At 36.3% G+C, this 18,783-nt stretch overlaps 1 protein-coding gene across 1 annotated transcript; it reads left to right on the plus strand.

Annotated features, from left to right (window-relative positions):
• Positions 1–9,461: 9,461 nt before the first annotated feature.
• Positions 9,462–13,784, plus strand: LOC100987795 (olfactory receptor 52E5-like). Its single transcript, XM_014346677.5, is given in 2 exon segments — positions 9,462–13,639; positions 13,642–13,784. Coding segments are annotated over 2 exon segments (999 nt in total). The 5' UTR covers positions 9,462–12,783.
• Positions 13,785–18,783: the final 4,999 nt, after the last annotated feature.

The following is an 18,783-nucleotide window of genomic DNA, read 5'->3' on the forward strand; positions in this document are numbered from 1 at the left end:
AATTAAAGATTTCCCCATACAAACTTGATTTATGAGTTACAGCAAATTGATTAGTTATAGCTTGTTTTCTTTTTCCAATTTAAATGAGTATTTTTAACATTTTAACTTTGACAATGTAATAGTCATGAGGTCTTTGTGTAAAACAAGGAAGAAGGAAGTTAATCAATAACGAAGATCAAAAATAAAGAGGGAAAGGGTCTTCTCTGGCACTCGTTAGTCTTTTACAACATTCTAAAAAACAATGTAGGTAATGGAAAAAGGCTATTTTATAATCAGGGAAACAAATACTACAACTTCCTAGGTTACAGCTGTTAGTGACTCAAGTCCTATAATCACATTCTTTTAAGGCTCAAAATAATTTAAAGTTTCAACAGCTTTGGTCTTGAATTACTTACTTTCATTAAAAAAAGACATCAATGCCAGAGTTAATTATATTCTACTGGTATTGAATACTCGAAGACAATGCCATTTTCCATAAACCTTGCTCACCCCGTCAAGCAATCCTTCTCCTTGGGAACCCTTTATGCATCACAGGGTATTCTACAGAATATGGAAACCAGCCTGGCTCATAGACTCTTACGGGATAGTAAGTGTGAGAATATTAATGCTGTTTATCTCTAACTTTATGTTACCCACCAGCACTTTGGGAACAGACATAATTCAGTGTAACTGAAAATAAACTTCCATGAAGTTCAATTCAGATACAATATCTTCTTGAATATGTTACAACATTGCTCCATTCAATTGGTTTATTGATCCATAACTCCTATATCAGTCAGAGCCTTGCTATATTATCCTAGTTTCCCAAAAAAACTTTTTAAAATTCCAGATGCCTGCAGACTTTTCCATTTTTCTGGTGCCAAATTTGAAGAAAATTCTCAACAGTTTTCCAAAGTGATTTCACCATTTTACACTTCTACCAACAAAATATGAAAATCCCAATTGCTTGACATTCTCACCAACATTTGGTGTTGTCAGTCATTTGAATTTAGCTACTCTAGTGAGTAAAAAGCATTATCCCATTGCAGTTTTAATTTTTATTTCTCTAATAACTAATAATGATGTCAAGTATATTTTTAGCTCTTATGGGCCATTTAAAAATATTCGCTTGTGAAGTATCTATTATTCTTTTCCAACAACTACAAAATTAGCTACTTTGAGATATATTTGAATGTAGTTCAAAAGTCTTAAGAAATTAGAATCCAAAGATAAAACTACCTATTTCAAAATAAACAATAAGAGCAGTAAATTTTACCTATACTTACACATGTTTCTATATACACATGTATATTTATAAATATACAGATGAACCTTGATTTACAATGTTTTAATTGGACAATTTTTTGACTTTAGAATAGTTTGAGTATATGCATTCAGTACTTTCCTTGACTTACAATGGAATAAAGCCAAGATCAACCCCTGGTAAGGTGATAGTGTCTGTAATACCATTGTTATTACTAACAATGTCATGTCTCTTGAAGACAATCTAGATCTTCTTACCTCTTGCATTTCCAAATTCCATTTATTTCATGCTAATTGCATCATTACTTTGGGTGCTGCATTATCCATTGTCCTGCTCAAGCATAATGCCTTCAAAATATTGAACAATATTTTCAATGGATTTGTTTCTTTTTTAATTTTTATGGATACACAGTAAGTGCATATATTTATGGAGTACATGAGATGTTTTGATACAAGCATGAAATGTGTAATAACCACATCATAATCCAGCAATCCCACTGCTGGGTATACAAACAAAAGGAAGAAAATCAATATATAGAAGAGATATCAGCACTCCAGTGTTTGTTGCAGCACTGTTTACAATAGCTAAGATTTGGAAGCAACCTAAATGTCCATCAACAGATGAATGGATAAAGAAAATGTGGTACATATATACAATGGAGTACTATTCAGCCATAAAATATTTTCAAATTATCATGGGTTTATTGCAGCATAACCCCATTGTAAGTTAAGGAGCATCTATATATAATATATTATGTATTGTATATTATTACATGTGATAAAAGTAAGTTTAAATAGAAGAATCTACAGGAAAATCTAAGGCTGCTTATTGGCAATATTAGTCAAGGTTCTAGAAAGCATAGTTAGCAAACTCAAGCTGACCCCTTAAACTAAGACAAATATATAGGCACAGTTTAGAAATTCCACAAGAGACTATAAGGATAGTAAGTGTGGGAATGTTTACTCTGGGGTCCAAAGAGGAGAAGGAGTTCCTGGCATCTGGAGGCCCAGAGAGCATTGCAGATAGAAGTTGCAATTTATTTGGAGGTACTCACAGAGCCCGTGGTGACCTGCAGGTCACCTGCAATGAAGGAGCGGGTGGGAACCAGAATAAATATCTCGACCTCACTCACTTCCCCCTCACCTGCTGGTGCTTCCCATTTTCTGAACCCAAGCAGATTCTATGGGACAAAAGAGGCTATTGATACAGTACATAGTCATGAATCTCTTAGGACACAGAGTATAGAATGGACCTAGAGAGGCCGAAAGGAGATCTCCAGCACATTGGCCCACATAAACAAAGGGCTGGAGGAAAATTCTGAACAAACATGAGGAGGCCAATATTTTTATATATTCTCCTTTCAATTACTATTGTGTGCTATTTATTTCAGTATTTATTTATTTGTAGCATTAGATACTCTCCTTTTTGTTCTCAGAATCCTCTTAGAATCATTTTGAATTTTTTTGTATTCTTTTAGGCAGCCCAAGAATTATAATGCTGATAAAAAATCATTTGGACTAATATACTGTGAAATATAATCTAGTATGTTTGCACTGAGAATTGAAATGAGAATAAAAAAGTAATGGAATAATCACCAGGCATATTCTTAGTTTTCTCATAATTTTAGAGTATTCTCTCTGTAAGGCCAAAAGTAAAATGAAAGAACATTTTATATGCTAGGGGTATTCTTCTATGTGGTTTATAAGATTCACGGGTATTAAGGAAAACTTTGGGCTTTCCAAAGCTTTAATTAATATTGTAATTCAAAAAGATCAATATGATAATGCATAGTAAGATATATCCAATTTTATAGGAAACATTAGAAATAATCAAGAAAAGTCACTAACTTTTCATCCTTTACATTCTTTTATTGTAAAAGAAATCAAAGCTCCCTGAAGAAATGATTTTGAACTCAGAGGTATACAAATAGAGATATAACAAAAATATCTTGAAAACTTACAGTTAGCACAATAGCTCATGTTCAAGAAATGTAGCTGATTTGACTTTCACATATACATAATGCTCAAATGGCACTTGCTGATTTAGCCTGTATTTAATGAGCATCTAATTATTATGTTGTCTAATTCATATCAGGAGCTCAATAAAAGAAGGTTGAATCAAGCAACATTGGTTTGTAGGATGAGCATTACTGACATCTAGTGGTAAAAATAAATACTTTTTTGTAAAATTTATTTATTTATTTTGTAATTTCAACTCTTAGATTTAGGGGCTACATGTGTGGGTTTGTGACATGGGTAGATTGTGTGATTCTGAAGTTTGGGGTATGAATGATCCCATCACCCACTGATATGGTTAGGCTCTGTGTTCCCATCCAAATCTCATCTTGAATTGTCCGCATAATCCCCACATTAGGGTTGGGACCTGTTGGGAGGTGATTGGATTGCAGGGTTGGTTTCCCCCATGCTGTTCTCATGATAGTGAGTTATCATGAGATCTGATGGTTTTTTAAGTGTTTGACAGCTCCCCCTGTACGGGCATTCTCTTTCTCTCTCACCTGCTGCCCTGTAAGATGTGCCTCTTCCCCTTCCACCATGACTGTTAAGTTTACTGAGGCCTTCCCAGCCATGTGGAACTGTGAGTCAATTAAATCTCTTTTCTTTATAAATGACCCAGCCTCAGATATTTACTTATAGCAACGTGAAAATGAACTAATATACCCAGGTGGTAAGCATATTACCCTATAAGTAGTTTTTCAACCCTTGTCCTCGGCCTCTCTCCCACGTTTAGTAGTCCCCAGTGTCTGCTGTTCCCATCTTTATGTCCATGTGTACCAATAAATACATTTCCTGAACAAATAAATGACAGTCATTTAAATGAACAATCTAATGAACTAAAAAGGTAAATAACTTTTTCTACTGAATATTTATATATGTTATTGAACACCAAAAATTCTACTTCAAATAAGGAATAGAAATAATGTCCATTTAATAATATTTAGATATCAAACACTCTGCTGTTCTAGTCAAATGCATGATCTCACTTACTCTGAAAAAAAAAAAGTGTGAAATGTGTTTTGTCATTTTCGTCACCCTTGTGAATCTATAAGAAGGAACAGGAAGCTGATAGAGGTTAAGAAATGTTTTCCCAGATACAGAATCTAAGAAAAAAATATTTAAATTTATGTTGCCTAACTCCAAAGTGTTTTTTTTTTAATTTTTTTATTTTATTTTATTTTTTAATTATACTTTAAGTTTTAGGGTACATGTGCACATTGTGCAGATTAGTTACATATGTATACATGTGCCATGCTGGTGTGCTGCACCAAAGTGTTAACTTCAGAGATAATGTTGTAAAAGATTTGTGAAAATGCATAGCCAGTGTTAATGTATTAATTAATTTCTAACAAATAAGTGTTGAGCACCTTCCAGACATTATCTTATTATACTGTTACAATATTGATATAATTTTTTCTCATTTTCCATTTGAGAAAACCAAGACTTAGAATGGCAAATGTGATTGAACAAGATCACAGAACAAATAAGAGAATCAAAAGATCATGTTCTTAATCTGTAGGTTAAACTGCTTTTCTTTCTGTATATATATATATTCATTTTGATATTTCTATTAATATTATGTATCGTGTTAGATGCATTACACACTCACAAAAATCATGGAATGTAATTCTTGTAACAGATATATCTCATGAATTGGAAACTGAAGTTAGAATTCTATCTCTGCCACTTATTAATGTACATATATTTCAGAGATGACTTTAAGGCGATGCTGGGTTCCTTCTTACAGGGCTCTTTTCTTGCCTCTCTGTCAAGAGTAACTAATCACCTGATACCACAGTCAGATTTAAGGTGTAAGTGTGAGGTCATTATGCCTCTGACTGAATAGACCCCTGGGACCTGTGCAGGGAATGTACCCACTAGAGGATGCACGGATCATCAGCAAGCAGAAGGTATCTCTGACAAGATAACCTAGAGCCCTATCCTCAGGAGTAGGGAAATTTTCTGTTTTCTCTCCAGGTCCAGTGACACAGCCCACACTTTAGGGAAGCCCTTCCCAGGGGACAAGAATTCTCATATAACTCCTTGGCTCTGAATAGTAAGAACTATGTCGCATACAGGTTGCAGTCTGGGGTATCCGGTCCTTCACAGACAATTTCTCAGATGCGGGGCAGAGGTAGGTGAGTCAGCTCCTGGTTACGCTGAAAGCGGGTCCTCAATGACAGTAACTAAAGTGATTTGTGGGATGATGGAGCTCCAGTGACTCAGCCAGAGTCTCTGTAGATAGGGCCATCTTCTAAGGAAGTAGCAAGAGAAAGAGATAGTAGTTAAGAAAAACCCAAATTCATAGCTGCAGTCAAGAAGAGACTATTACTTAAGGACATGATAAAGGAAGAAAAGCAGTAAACAAACTTCAAAGAGCATTCTGAGAGTTAAAGGAAAAGAGAAGGATAAGTGTTTTAAAATAAAAAAAAAAGAGCATTTCATGAAGATGAGAAGCATGTTAACAGATCATTCCCTGGTTATAGCTGTGTGGTCTGCTTTTCAAGACCTATGCACCTATGACTAGTTATTAGGAATCTCAGATGCTGAAACCTCAAATTTTCACCTCTCCCTGGAATTGCCCTCAGATCCAAGGAACTGCCTCATCTGAGGTCATGTCGCATCACACAGTGTGGCCCGTTGCCAACAACTAGATAATATAGAAATACAAAAAAATTAAAAAGGCTTACTTTTTTTGTGTGTGTGGGACAACTTAGAGAGATCAAACCATCTCCAGAGCTTCATATCGTATCATTTGAGGCTTCAGATGTAACTACATGATAAAGAAGTTTGTCTTCTGATCCAATCCTACCTTCCTGGCTTCTTTAGAAGCATATTTTCCCAGAGCCTTTTTCAAAAATCTTTCTGCCCGCCATTCTCTATCTCAGATATGTTTTTAGGAATTCAATCTAAAATACTATATATAACAATAGGGAAGATTATTATTTGCACTCAACTTTCAATAGCCATTTGTGGATCCTGGCATTAAAAAAATCATGTTATCATGGAGATAAATATGACACTAGTTTTGCCTTCAAAGAAATTATAACCTAGTGGTAGATATTCACCAGTGGTTCTCAAATTGGAATAAGCATCAGAATCACCTGGAGGGCTTTTTAACAGATTACTGGACCCCTCTTCAAGAGCTTCTGATTAAGGTGGTCTTAGTTAGTGTCCAAGAAATGTCATTTATAACAAGTTACCAGGTGATGCTGATGCTATTGGTCCAGGGAACTCATTTTGAAAACCGCTGATAACTCACGTAACAGAAAGATAGATTGGCCTTTGGAAAAATAGAAAAAAAAAGAATGGATAATCTTGAAATAAGCAGATTGAGGCAGGCTATGTAGATTGTATGTTAATAAATCTAGGCTATGTACTATAGTGGTGACTAAAGCTAGACAGGAAAGTCTCCTCATAAGAGGAAATATGAAGAAAGACATAGAGAAGAAAGCATGCAGAAAGTTTGAAGTGCAGTTTGACTGCAGTGTGGAGATGATAATACTGTAAAGATAGGTTAAAATTAATGTTTAAGATTCTTCACTGCATTTTATGAAATAAAGACTTTTTTCATAAGGATATGGAGCACTACTGAAATTTTATTCTTATGGCTCAGGGGTCGGTGCCCTTTTTCTATAAAGAGAGAGAGAGTTAATATTTTTAATATTTTCCTGCCATGAGATCTCAGTCACAACTCCTCAGATCTTCCATTGTAGATTAAAAGCAGCCACAGACAATACATAAATGAATGAGAATAATTTTGCCCCAGTAAAATTTAATTTACAAAAACAAATGGTGGGCCAGATTTGGTCCATGGGCCATAGTTTGTGTTCTCAGAAAATGCTTATGATAATCGATTTCAAAAATTATTTTAATTGCGCACTCAATGTAAAGAAAAGATTGCTTTAGACTTTGAGTGTAGAAATGTTTTACTTCACTGACAAGAGAACCACTACACATTTTTTTCAATTGTTGTGTTTAACTATGAAAAGATTGCTAAGGCCATGGTGAATTAAATGGCTGTGACAATGTTAGGAAATTCAAAGTCCTACACCAAAATTACTTTAAGTGAACAATACAATTCTCCAAAGCTAATATTTTAGAAAATAAAATTCTTGTAACAAGCACTGTCTTAAGGTGAAAAATAATAGCCGTTGGATTTGAAATTGCATATCGCAAAAGAAAAGCTGGATTTATATTCACAGGAAACAGTGAAAATATAAAATTAAACATAAATTTTGTTCCTATAGCTGATTTTTCTCCATTAATACAATTAATTATATTGTGATATATAACCTCTATTTTTTAATCTTTGTAAATAGCCATGAATAAATTTAATGTTTTAAGCTAATCATTGTATTCCACCATTAGCAGGATGATCATCTTATTGGCATTTACGGTTGACCCCTGCGGAAGCATTACATTGGAGGAAACACAATAACTGAAAAACCAAGTAAGACAATTTGGTAATAATTCAGATGAACAATGTTAGTCTATGTATATCAGTGAAAATAGAAATAGGCCGGGTGTGGCGGCTTACGCCTGTAATCCCAGCACTTTGATAGGCTGAGGCGGGCAGATCAGCTGAGGTCACGAGTTCAAGGCCAGCCTGGCCTTGTCTCTACTAAAAATACAAAAATTAGCCGGGCATGGTGGTGGGCACCTGTAATCCTAGCTACTCAGGAAGGTGAGGCAGGAGAATCGCTTCTACCCAAGTGGTGGAGGTTGCAGTGAGCTGAGATTGTACCAGCGTACTCCAGCCTGGGCAACAGAGAGAGACTCCATCTCAAAAAAAAAAAAAAAAGAAAAGAAAAGAAAAAGAAAGAAAAAGAAAGAAAAGAAAAGTAGAAAAACTAAAATGTAGGTAGGAATATAAATAGAGATTTTAAAGACAGAACAGGGTATAATAATCAGAGAAGACTTTGGGAGGCTGAGGCGAGCAGATCACGAGGTCAGGAGATCAAGACCATCCTGGCTAACATGGTGAAACCTCGTCTCTACTAAAAAAAAAAAAAAAAATTAGCCGGGCGTGGTGGCAGGCACCTGTAGTCCCAGCTACTCGGGAGGCTGAGGCAGGAGAATGGCGTGAACCCGAGAGGTGGAGCTTGCAGTGAGCTGAGATAGCGCCACTGCACTCCAACCTGGGCGACAGAGTGGGACACTGTGTCAACAACAAAAAAAAAATCAGAGAAGAAGAAATAATTTGAATGAAAAATTATTCAAAGTTTTCAAATCTTTATAACTGTAAGGATGTTATATATTAATAGAGATATGAAATACATTGTATGAGAAATAAGGATTTAAAGGCAGCAAATGGTGAGTACGATAAAAAGAGAGGGTCTGGAGAAATATTTCTCCTTCTCCCTATTGAAAGTAATAATAATGATGATGATTACAGTTATTTAAAATCCATGTGGAAAGTAATCACACCACGTCTATAACTTCTAATTTTCAGAACAGTCCCTACGTGATGTGGTGATCATGTGATTAATTTTATTACCCCCAGCTTACATATAAAAAATTACTAATAGCAGCAGCTATTGAGTAAGATATAGTTTTTAATTCCCTGGCCTGAATCTCATTTACCTCCTCTGTAAATGGGGACAGAAGTGCCAATTTCAGAACTGCTTTAATCTTTAAATAAAATCACATTTCTAAAGCACTGAAAAAATACCTGGCACATAATGTCAGCTAGACGTTTTTTCCCTCTAACATAAACTTAGTTATTATTCCTTTTAGTAAAAGACAAAATGTAAAGAATTCTCTGACAGATTGGATGCTGGGGCAGGGGATAGATGTAAATAGAAAGATAAAGCTAATTTGTGGTTATTAGTGGGTGAAAGGTATTGATACTGACTCTTTTGTATTGTAAACATAACTTTTTTATTTTTAGACATTCAAGGGGATACACGTGCAGGTTTGTTACCTGGGCATATTGCATAATGCTGGGGCATAGGCTTCTAGTGAACCCATCACCCAAATAGTGAACATTGTACCCAAAAGGTAGTTTTTCAACTCTTGCCTCTCTACCTCCCTCCCCACCTTTGTAGTCTCTAGTGTCTATTGTTTCCATCTTTACGTCCACGTGTACCCATTGTTTATCTCCCACTTATAAGTGAGAACATATGCTATTTGGTTTTCTGTTTCTGCATGAATGGCTTCCAGCTGCATTCATATTGCTGCAAGGGACATTATTTTTTGTTATGGCTGTGTACTTTTCTATGGTGTATACGTCCCACATTTTATTTACCCAATCTACCATTGATGGACACTTAGGTTGATTTCATGACTGCTATTGTGAATAGTGCTGTGATAAGCAAATCAGTGCAGGTGTATTTTTGATCAGTCCATTTTCCTTTGGGTAGATATCCAATAGCAGGATTCCTAGAAATAATGATAGTTCTATTTTTAGTTCCTTGGGAAATTTTCATACTGTTTTCCATGGAGGTTGAGCTAATTTACATCCCTAATACTGTGTAAGTGTTCCTTTTTCTCCACATCCTCACCAACATCTGTTATTTTTTCACTTTTTAATAATAACCATTCTGACTGGTGTGAGATGGTATCTCACTGTGTTTTTGTTTTTGTTGTTGTTTGTCTGCTTGTTCATTTTTGAGCCAGAGTCTCATTCTGTCACCCAGGCTGGAGTGAAGTAGCACAATCACGGCTCACTGCAGTCTTGACCTCCCAGGTTCCAGTGATCTTCTCACCTCAGCCTCCTGAGTAGCTGTAACCATAGGCGCACACCACCACACCAAGCTAATTTTTTTTTTTTTAGATGAAGTCTCCCTGTGCTTCCCAGGCTGATCTGGAATTCCTGGGCTCAAGTTATCCTCCCACCTCGGCCTCCCAAAATGCTAGGATTACAGGCATAAGCCACTGCACCTGGCCTCATTGTGGTTTTAATTTGCATTTTTTTGATGATTAATGATGATGAACGTTTTTTCATATGCTTGTTAGCTGTTTGTGTGTCTTTTTTTGAGAAATGTCTATTCAACCTTTGCCCACGTTTTAATTGGGTTTTGTCTTTTGCTTGTTTAATTATTTAAGTCCTTATTGGTTCTTGATGTTAGTCTTCTGTCAGATGCATAGTTTGCAAATATTTTCTCCCATTTTGTAGGTTGTCTGTTTACTCTGTGAATTGTTTATTTTGGCTGTACAGAATCTTTTTACGGTAAGTAAATCCCATTTGTTTATTTTTGTTTTCATTTTCATTGCATTTGCTTTTGAAGTCTCAATCATAAATTATTTGCCTAGGGCCAATGTCCAGAAAAGTTTTTCCTAGGTCTTTTAGGATTTTTATAGTTTGAGGCCTCATATTCAAGTTTTTAGTCCATCTTGAGTTAATTTTTGTATATGGTAAGAAGTAGGGGTCCAGTTTTATTCTTCTACATATGGCTAGACAATTTCCCTAACACATTTACTGAATAACATATCCTTACCCAGTTGATTGTTTTTGTTGACTTTACCAAGGATCAGTTCGTTGTAGGTGTGTGGCTTTACTTCTAGGTTCTCTATTCTGTTCCACTTATTTTTGTGTCATGTTTCCAGCAATGCCATGCTGTTTTGGCTACTGCAGCCTTGGAGTATAATTTGAAGTTGGGTAGTGTGATGCCTTTGGCTTTGTTCTTTTTGCTTAGGATTGCTCTGTCTATTTGGGCTCTTTTTTGGTTCCATATGAATTTTAGAATAGTTTTTTCTAATTTGAAAAAATGGCTTTGGGAATTTCATAGGAATTTCATAGAATCTGTAGATTGCTTTGGGTCATTTTACTGATAGTGATTCCTCCAGATTATGAGTGTGAAATGTCTTTCCGTTAGTTTGTGTTATCTGTGATTTCTTTCATTGGTGTTTTTTAGTTCTCCTTGTAGAGATCTTTCACCTCCTTGGTTAAATGTATTTCTACATATTTTATTATTGTGTGGCTATTTTAAATGGGTTTGAGTTCTTGATTTGGTTCTCAGCTTGAAGAATACTGGTATATAGAAATGCTACTCATCTTTGTATGTTGATTTTGTGACACTGACTTTCCTATAATCAGATCCCATAAGGAGAAAAAGATGATTAACACAACTCAGTAAATGATCATATCATAAAGTATCTTCCCTCCCTTTAGCAGAATCGTGACATATCTTGGGAAGCAATTCCACACCATGAAATTGGACAGAATCTGAGAATATACAAACCCAAATACACATACCACTATACTTCCAAAGCAGTTCTTTGGGCCTGCATTATAGCCAAGTCGTAGGGATAGTTTTTCTTTAGGATTAGTAGCACCATATTAGAAATCATTGCACTCAAATGAGCATCAAAGTAATTTGACCCATGGCACTGATACGGATATGGGACTGCCCGAATCTGATCAACCCAATAACTGAATGTATTCCATCCATGGCCCAGAGCCTACCACAGAATACACCCTGTAGCAGCAAAGTTTCTAATCAAGTCCTAGTCTCATTTGCACACACCCAAGCACCCTACAGGCCTATTATGTTGCAGATTGCATCCATTGCACAGAGCCAGTTACAAACCAGACTCAACCACAAGGCACACCAGAAAGACTCAATTGTGACGGTAAACTAGCCTGCAGTGAACTTAAACATATCACTGTCCATCAATATACCAGGGAAACTATTACAGCATTAATACAAACTAGACTGTCCCCAATCTGAGGCAAGTATCTGACCTCAGTATCTTTTAAAAAGATAGAGACAATTACACTGCCACTATCTAGGTGGCATTATGAAGCGATTGCCCATTTATATAATGCGAAATGGAGAAGACAGAAAAGAAGATCATAAATCACAAAAGGCACTGCAAAGTATCTGAGAGCATCCAGTGTTTTCTATTCAGGAAAGAAAACATAATATAACATAGTGAAGGGCCTTTGAAGTTCTAAGAGGGAGCATTGTTTTTCTGGAATTATGCAATAGTTACCCTATGTATCTAAATTTAAAAATTTTATTTATTATCTCAAATCCAAACACCAACTAACCAATCCTCCACCTTTACTGAGTCTCCTCTCACAGAGAATATTCTTAACTTCTCAGATCTAATTTGCAAGAATGTATCATTCCTCTTATCATTTCTTCCTCAATCTCAGTCCAGTGACATTTTACACACACACACACACACACACACACACACACACACACACACTCTTCATCTTGGCTACTCTTTACATCCTGATTAACAAGTATAATTAGCAATAAATTTATGCTAATGTAATGCCATATGGAAGTTTTTTCTTAGAGACTGAAGGGAGGAAAGACATGGGAAGTGCAGGATTGCTATATTTTGGAAACTTTCTGCATGGTTTCCTGTGTAAGTGAGGCAAATATTTAAAAGTGAGAATGTCTTTTTAACTATATTTCATATTCCCTCTCTAGGTCTCTTATGCTATATTATGGAGTTAAAGAATGGATTTTCTGTTTCCCCAAGAAATAGACACCATGCTGTGAAAGAAGTTATGGTTTCTCACTGGAAGCAAGAAAACTCATGCAAGAAATGTGTCTGTAGGGAATGGCCACCAATATGCTTCATACCAACAATACACAGTTTCACCCTTCCACCTTCCTCCTAGTGGGGGTCCCAGGGCTGGAAGATGTGCATGTATGGATTGGCTTCCCCTTCTTTGCAGTGTATCTAACAGCCCTTCTAGGGAACATCACTATCTTGTTTGTGATACAGACTGAACAGAGCCTCCACCAACCCATGTTTTACTTCCTAGCCATGTTGGCCGGCACTGATCTGGGCTTGTCTACAGCAACCATTCCCAAGATGCTGGGAATTTTCTGGTTTAATCTTGGAGAGATTGCATTTGGTGCCTGCATCACACAGATGTATACCATTCATATATGCACTGGCCTGGTGTCTGTGGTACTGACAGTCACGGGCATAGATCGCTATATTGCCATCTGCAACCCCCTGAGATATAGCATGATCCTTACCAACAAAGTAATAGCCATTCTGGACATAGTCATCATTGTCAGGACTTTGGTATTTGTGACTCCATTCATATTTCTCATCCTGAGATTGCCTTTCTGTGGTGTCCGGATTATCCCTCATACCTATTGTGAACACATGGGCTTGGCAAAGTTAGCTTGTGCCAGTATTAGAGTTAATGTTATATATGGATTGATTGCCTTCTCAGTGGGATACATTGACCTTTCTGTGATTGGATTTTCCTATGTCCAAATCCTCCGAGCTGTCTTCCATCTCCCATCCTGGGATGCCCGGCTTAAGGCACTCAGCACATGTGGCTCTCACATCTGTGTTATGTTGGCTTTCTACCTGCCAGCCCTCTTTTCCTTCATGACACACCGCTTTGGCCACAACATCCCTCATTACATCCACATTCTTCTGGCCAAACTGTATGTGGTTTTCCCCCTGCTCTTAACCCTGTTATCTATGGGGTCAAAACAAAACAGATACGAGAGCAGGTACTTAGGATACTCAACCCTAAAAGCTTTTGGCATTTTGCCCCCAAGAGGATCTTCCACAACAATTCAGTTAGACAATAATGAGATCATAACAAAATAAACACTGGAAACATTTTTTTTACTACTTCTCTTGCATTCCCACATGAGCCAATAGCATTATATCCCCTACAACGTCTCATGATTTCAGTACGGTCTGTTGGAAGGTATAGCTCAAAGATTCCAAAACAATCTCTCTGTTTCACCCATTAAAAGTGCAAAAAGTACTCACACTTAAGCCCCATGATACTACAAAATGCCTAAAGAGAGACAGAGGTTTTGTAAAAGTTATTGCCCAGTAATTGTCTTGAATAGCCTTTCCACATGAAGATTCTCTGTATTTACATATCCGAAGCTGAAGTTCATGACGATTAAAATGATGTGGTATTTCATCAAAACCAGGCAGGATACAGTGGCAAGAGAAATTAACTAGGAGTCATAAGATCTAGATTTAAATACAGGTTATGGCCTTACCTAAAATTTTGACCTGAGCATTTCACTTAGACTCTTTGAGTTCATAATAACAAATTCATACTGATTTATAGCATTTTATGAGCAGGCATATTGAAGCTTAAAGTGAATGTTGTGAAACTCTGTGCAGCTTGTAAAACATTAAAAGATTTGGAAACAAAATGAGTGCTTACTAAACATAATTATAGTCTAACTGTTATTTCTAATGTATGTAGATTTCATTTACTAATCCACTCTAGTATACAATCCCTGGTTTGAGGTCAGCTCTCCAGATCCAGATTATCCCAATGCATGGGCCTCTTCATGGACCTCTCAGCATTTACCTTCGTGAAAGAGACTTTCAGTCAGGAGACTATAAAGCTTGAAGAGTTAACAGGGTTCTACCTTGGGCTTAAGGACTCAGGGAAATCCCATCCTCCACAGTCTTTGCTAGAGTGGGTTTTAGGGCAGACTGTAACAGTGTGGCTGCTGAAATAATATAAAGTCATTCTTAATAAGGTATAGAAGATAAATAGGACAATTTATTTCTTTGGGTATTCTAGGAGCTGCAAAAATGGGAAGTTGGCTCCTAATTGGAAATGGAGCCCTGATTGAAACTCAAGGTAGAATGAGCAGAAATGTACAGAGAATAGTGCGAAAGTAATGACAATATAAATGACAGTATAAATTGACAAGTGGAAGTAAACTGAAGTGATATGTCATATAAATATATAAAGAAAAAGTAACCAAGTAATCATTTTCTAAGTAGATATTTTGAAATTGACACAGAATTTAAAAAAAATTAAACAGATCATTTAACAAGGAATAAAGATGACAAAAAATTCATTGTGGAGTGTCTTCTAAGTAAAATACCACTTTTCAATTATAGTTTATTTAATGTATTATTATATAATATTTCACCTATGAAAATCTCATTTTAGAGCCTGAATATTTACATTTGTATATCTAAGGCTCTAATATGTTCAATTTTGTTCACTCTACCCAAAATATGTTAAACCACCAGACCACTTAATTTTGGTATCATACGTTAAGAACTTCGACTAAGAGTTTTCCTGTATCATTTCTGAGACTTTGCTAAATGTCACGTGCTCCAGAAAGTGAGTAATCTGAATGGAAATGGGTAACAGAGAACTGTAATTTCTAAGGAGCATAGAAACTAATACAGAAGAGAAAACCCCATTCATTACCAAGTATATGTTCCAGGGGCTGTAACATGGGAGCCGGGAGCATATTTGAAAACAGCACAGTGTGCACACAGAATTCCCAAGAAAGGAAAGTTGTTTAGGGAGTTTATCAAGCTCTAGAGTTTTTTTTTTTTTTTTAACTGAATTTGTACAAAGCCATCAATACTGCAAGTCTTGGAGCAGGTCGGCTGAGCTATGCCAAATGCTATGGTAAACATTGAATATTGGTCATCTTGGCTGAGTCCATGTCTGTGAAACATTGGCATGCTTCAAGCCAATCTAAAAGAATTCAACTTTGCTTATTATTTCAAAATTTCAAGGCTGCTGAAAGGTAGGTCTTTATACACAGTCACTTTATTTGCTAGCTGAGTATTTTCATCGGGGGCAACTGATGAAAATGTTGACTTCCACTAACCTAAGCCTGTCCATTGTTACTATCGTATCTTCCAGTTCAACGTCAGGGAAATAGTTTTTGGTGCTTTCCTTGTTTATATACAGATGTTTATGACTTATCTATGCACTGGCCTGGAATCTGGGGTACTGATAATCCTGGCCATAGACCACTATGTTGTAATTCGCAATCCACTGAGATACACCATGATTCTCATGAACAATGTGGTAGCCATCCTAGGAAGTCATGATAATTAGATCTTTAATCTTTATCATCCCTTTTGAGTTTCTCATCTTCCTGTTGTCATTCTGTGCTGCCCATATCATCCCCCACACCAACTGTGAGCACATGGGCATTGCCCATCTTTCCTGTGCCAGTATCAGAGCCAATAATATGTTTGGGATGGTTGCCTTTTTGTGGGATTTATTGACCTTATTGCAATTGGTTTCTCCTATGTAAAGAAACTCTACACAGTGTTTCACTTACCACCATGGAATGGCCAGTTCGAGGCTCTCAGTACCTGTGGTTCCCATGTTCGTCATGCTCATCTTCTACATCCCAGTATTTTTTTTCTGATACACTGCTTGGTGAAAGCATCCCTGCTATATTCGTATATTTCTGGCCAATGTATATATGGTTGTTCTACTTGTATTCAACCCTGTTATCTATGGGATCAGGAAAAAACAGATCCCAGACTAGGGTATAGACCTAAAGACATATGATGATCAGTCACTTCTAGTCATGATGATATATATATAGGGATATATATGTAAATATATATACACATATATGTGTGTGACTATATATGTGTATATGTATGTATATATTTGTGTTTGTATTTTTTATTTTTTTATTTCAATAGGTTTTGGGGGAACAGGTGGTGTTTGGTTATATGAATAAGTTCTTTAGTGGTGATTTTTGAGATTTCGTTGCACTCATCACCCGAGCAGTGTACACTGTACCCATTGTGTAGTCTTTTATCCCTTGCCCTCTTCCCACCCTTTCACCCAAGTCCCCAAAGTCCATTGTATCAATCTTATGCCTTTGTGTCCTCATAGCTTAGCTCCCACATATGAGTGAGAGTATATGAAGTTTGATTTTCCATTCCTGAGTTACTTCACTTAGAATAATAGTCTCCAATTCCATCCAGGTTGCTGCAAATACCATTATTTCGTTCCTTTTTATGGCTGAGTAGTATTCCATGGTATATGTATATAACGCATTTTCTTTGCCCACTTGTTGATTGATGGGCATTTGGGCTGGTTCCATACTTTTGGCAATTGCAAATTGTGCTGCTATAAATATGAGTGTGCAAGTATCCTTTTTGGTATAATGACTTCTTTTTCTCTGAGTAGATACCCAGTAGTGGGATTGCTGGATCAAACAGTACATCTACTTTTAGTTCTTTAGGGAAACTCCACACAGTTTTCCATAATGGTTTTACTAGTTTACATTCCCACCAACAGTGTAAAAGTGTTCTCTTTTCACTGCAACCACACCAACATCTATAATTTTTGATTTTTTGATTATGGTCATTCTTGCAAGAGTAAGATGGTATCGGATTCTGGTTTTGATTTGCATTTCTCTGGTAATTAGTGATGTTGAGCATTTTTTCATATGCTTGTTGGCCACTTGCTTATCTTCTTTTGAGAATTATCTATTAATATTCTTAGCCCATGTGTTGATGGGATTTTTTTTTCTTACTGATTTGTTTGAGTTATTTGTAGATCTGGATATCAGTCCTTTGTTGAGTGTATTGATTGTGAAGATTTTTTCCCACTCTGGGGGTTGTCTGTTTGCTCTGCTGATTGTTTCTTCTGTTATGCAGAAGCTTTTTAGTTTAATTAAGTACCACCTATTTATCTTTGTTTTTGTTGCATTTGCTTTTGGGTTCTTGGTCACGAAGCCTTTGCCTAAGCCAATGTCTAAAAGGGTTTTTCCGATGTTATCATCTAGAATCTTTATGGTTTCAGATATTAGATTTAAGTCTTTGACTCATCTGGAGTTGATTTTTTTATCAGGTGAGAGATGAGGATCCAGTTTCATTCTTCTACATGTGGCTTGCCAGTTATCCTAGAACCATTTGTTGAATAGGGTGTCCTTTCCCCACTTTATGTTTTTGTTTGCTTTATCAAAGATCAGTTGGCTGCAAGTATTTGGGTTTATTTCTGGGTTCTCTATTCTTTTCCATTGGTCTATGTGCCTGTTTTTATACCAATACAATGCTCTTTTGATAACTGTGGTCGTATAGTATAGTTTGAAGTCGGGTAATGTGATGCCTTCAGATTTGTTATTTTTTGCTTAGTCTTGCTTTGGCTATGTGGGCTCTTTTTTGGTTCCATATAAATTTTAGGATTGTTTTTTCTAGTTCTGTGAAGAATGATGGTGGTATTTTGATGGGAATTGCATTGAATTTGTAGACTGTTTTTGGCAGTATGGTCATTTTCACAATTTGATTCTACCCATCCATGAGCATGGGATGTGTTTCCATTTGTTTGTGTCATCTATGTTCTTTCAACAGTGTTTTGTAGTTTTCTTTGTAAAGGTGTTTCACCTCCTTGGCTAGGTATTTTCCTACATATTTTATATATACTTTTTGAAGCTATTGTAAAAGAGGCTGAGTTCTTGATTTGATTCTCAGCTTGGTCACTGTTGGTATATAGCATAGCTACTGATTTGTGTACATTAATTTTGTATCCTGAAACTGGTGAATTTGTTGACCAGTTCTAGGAGCTTTTGGATGAGTCTTTAGGGTTTTGTAGGTATACAATCATATTATCAGCAAACAGTGACAGTTTGACTTCCTGTTTACCAATTTGATACCTGTGATTTCTTTTTCTTGTCTGATTGCTCTGACTAGGACTTCCAGCGCTATGTTGAATAGAAGTGATGAGAAAGGGCATCCTTGTCTTGTTTCATTTCTCAGAGGGAATGTTTTCAACTTTTCCCCATTCAGTATAATGTTGGTTGTGGGTGTGTCATAGACGGCTTTTATTAC

The sequence above is a fragment of the Pan paniscus genome, chromosome 9 (assembly GCF_029289425.2).
Source record: "Pan paniscus chromosome 9, NHGRI_mPanPan1-v2.0_pri, whole genome shotgun sequence".
Classification (NCBI taxonomy): domain Eukaryota; kingdom Metazoa; phylum Chordata; class Mammalia; order Primates; family Hominidae; genus Pan; species Pan paniscus.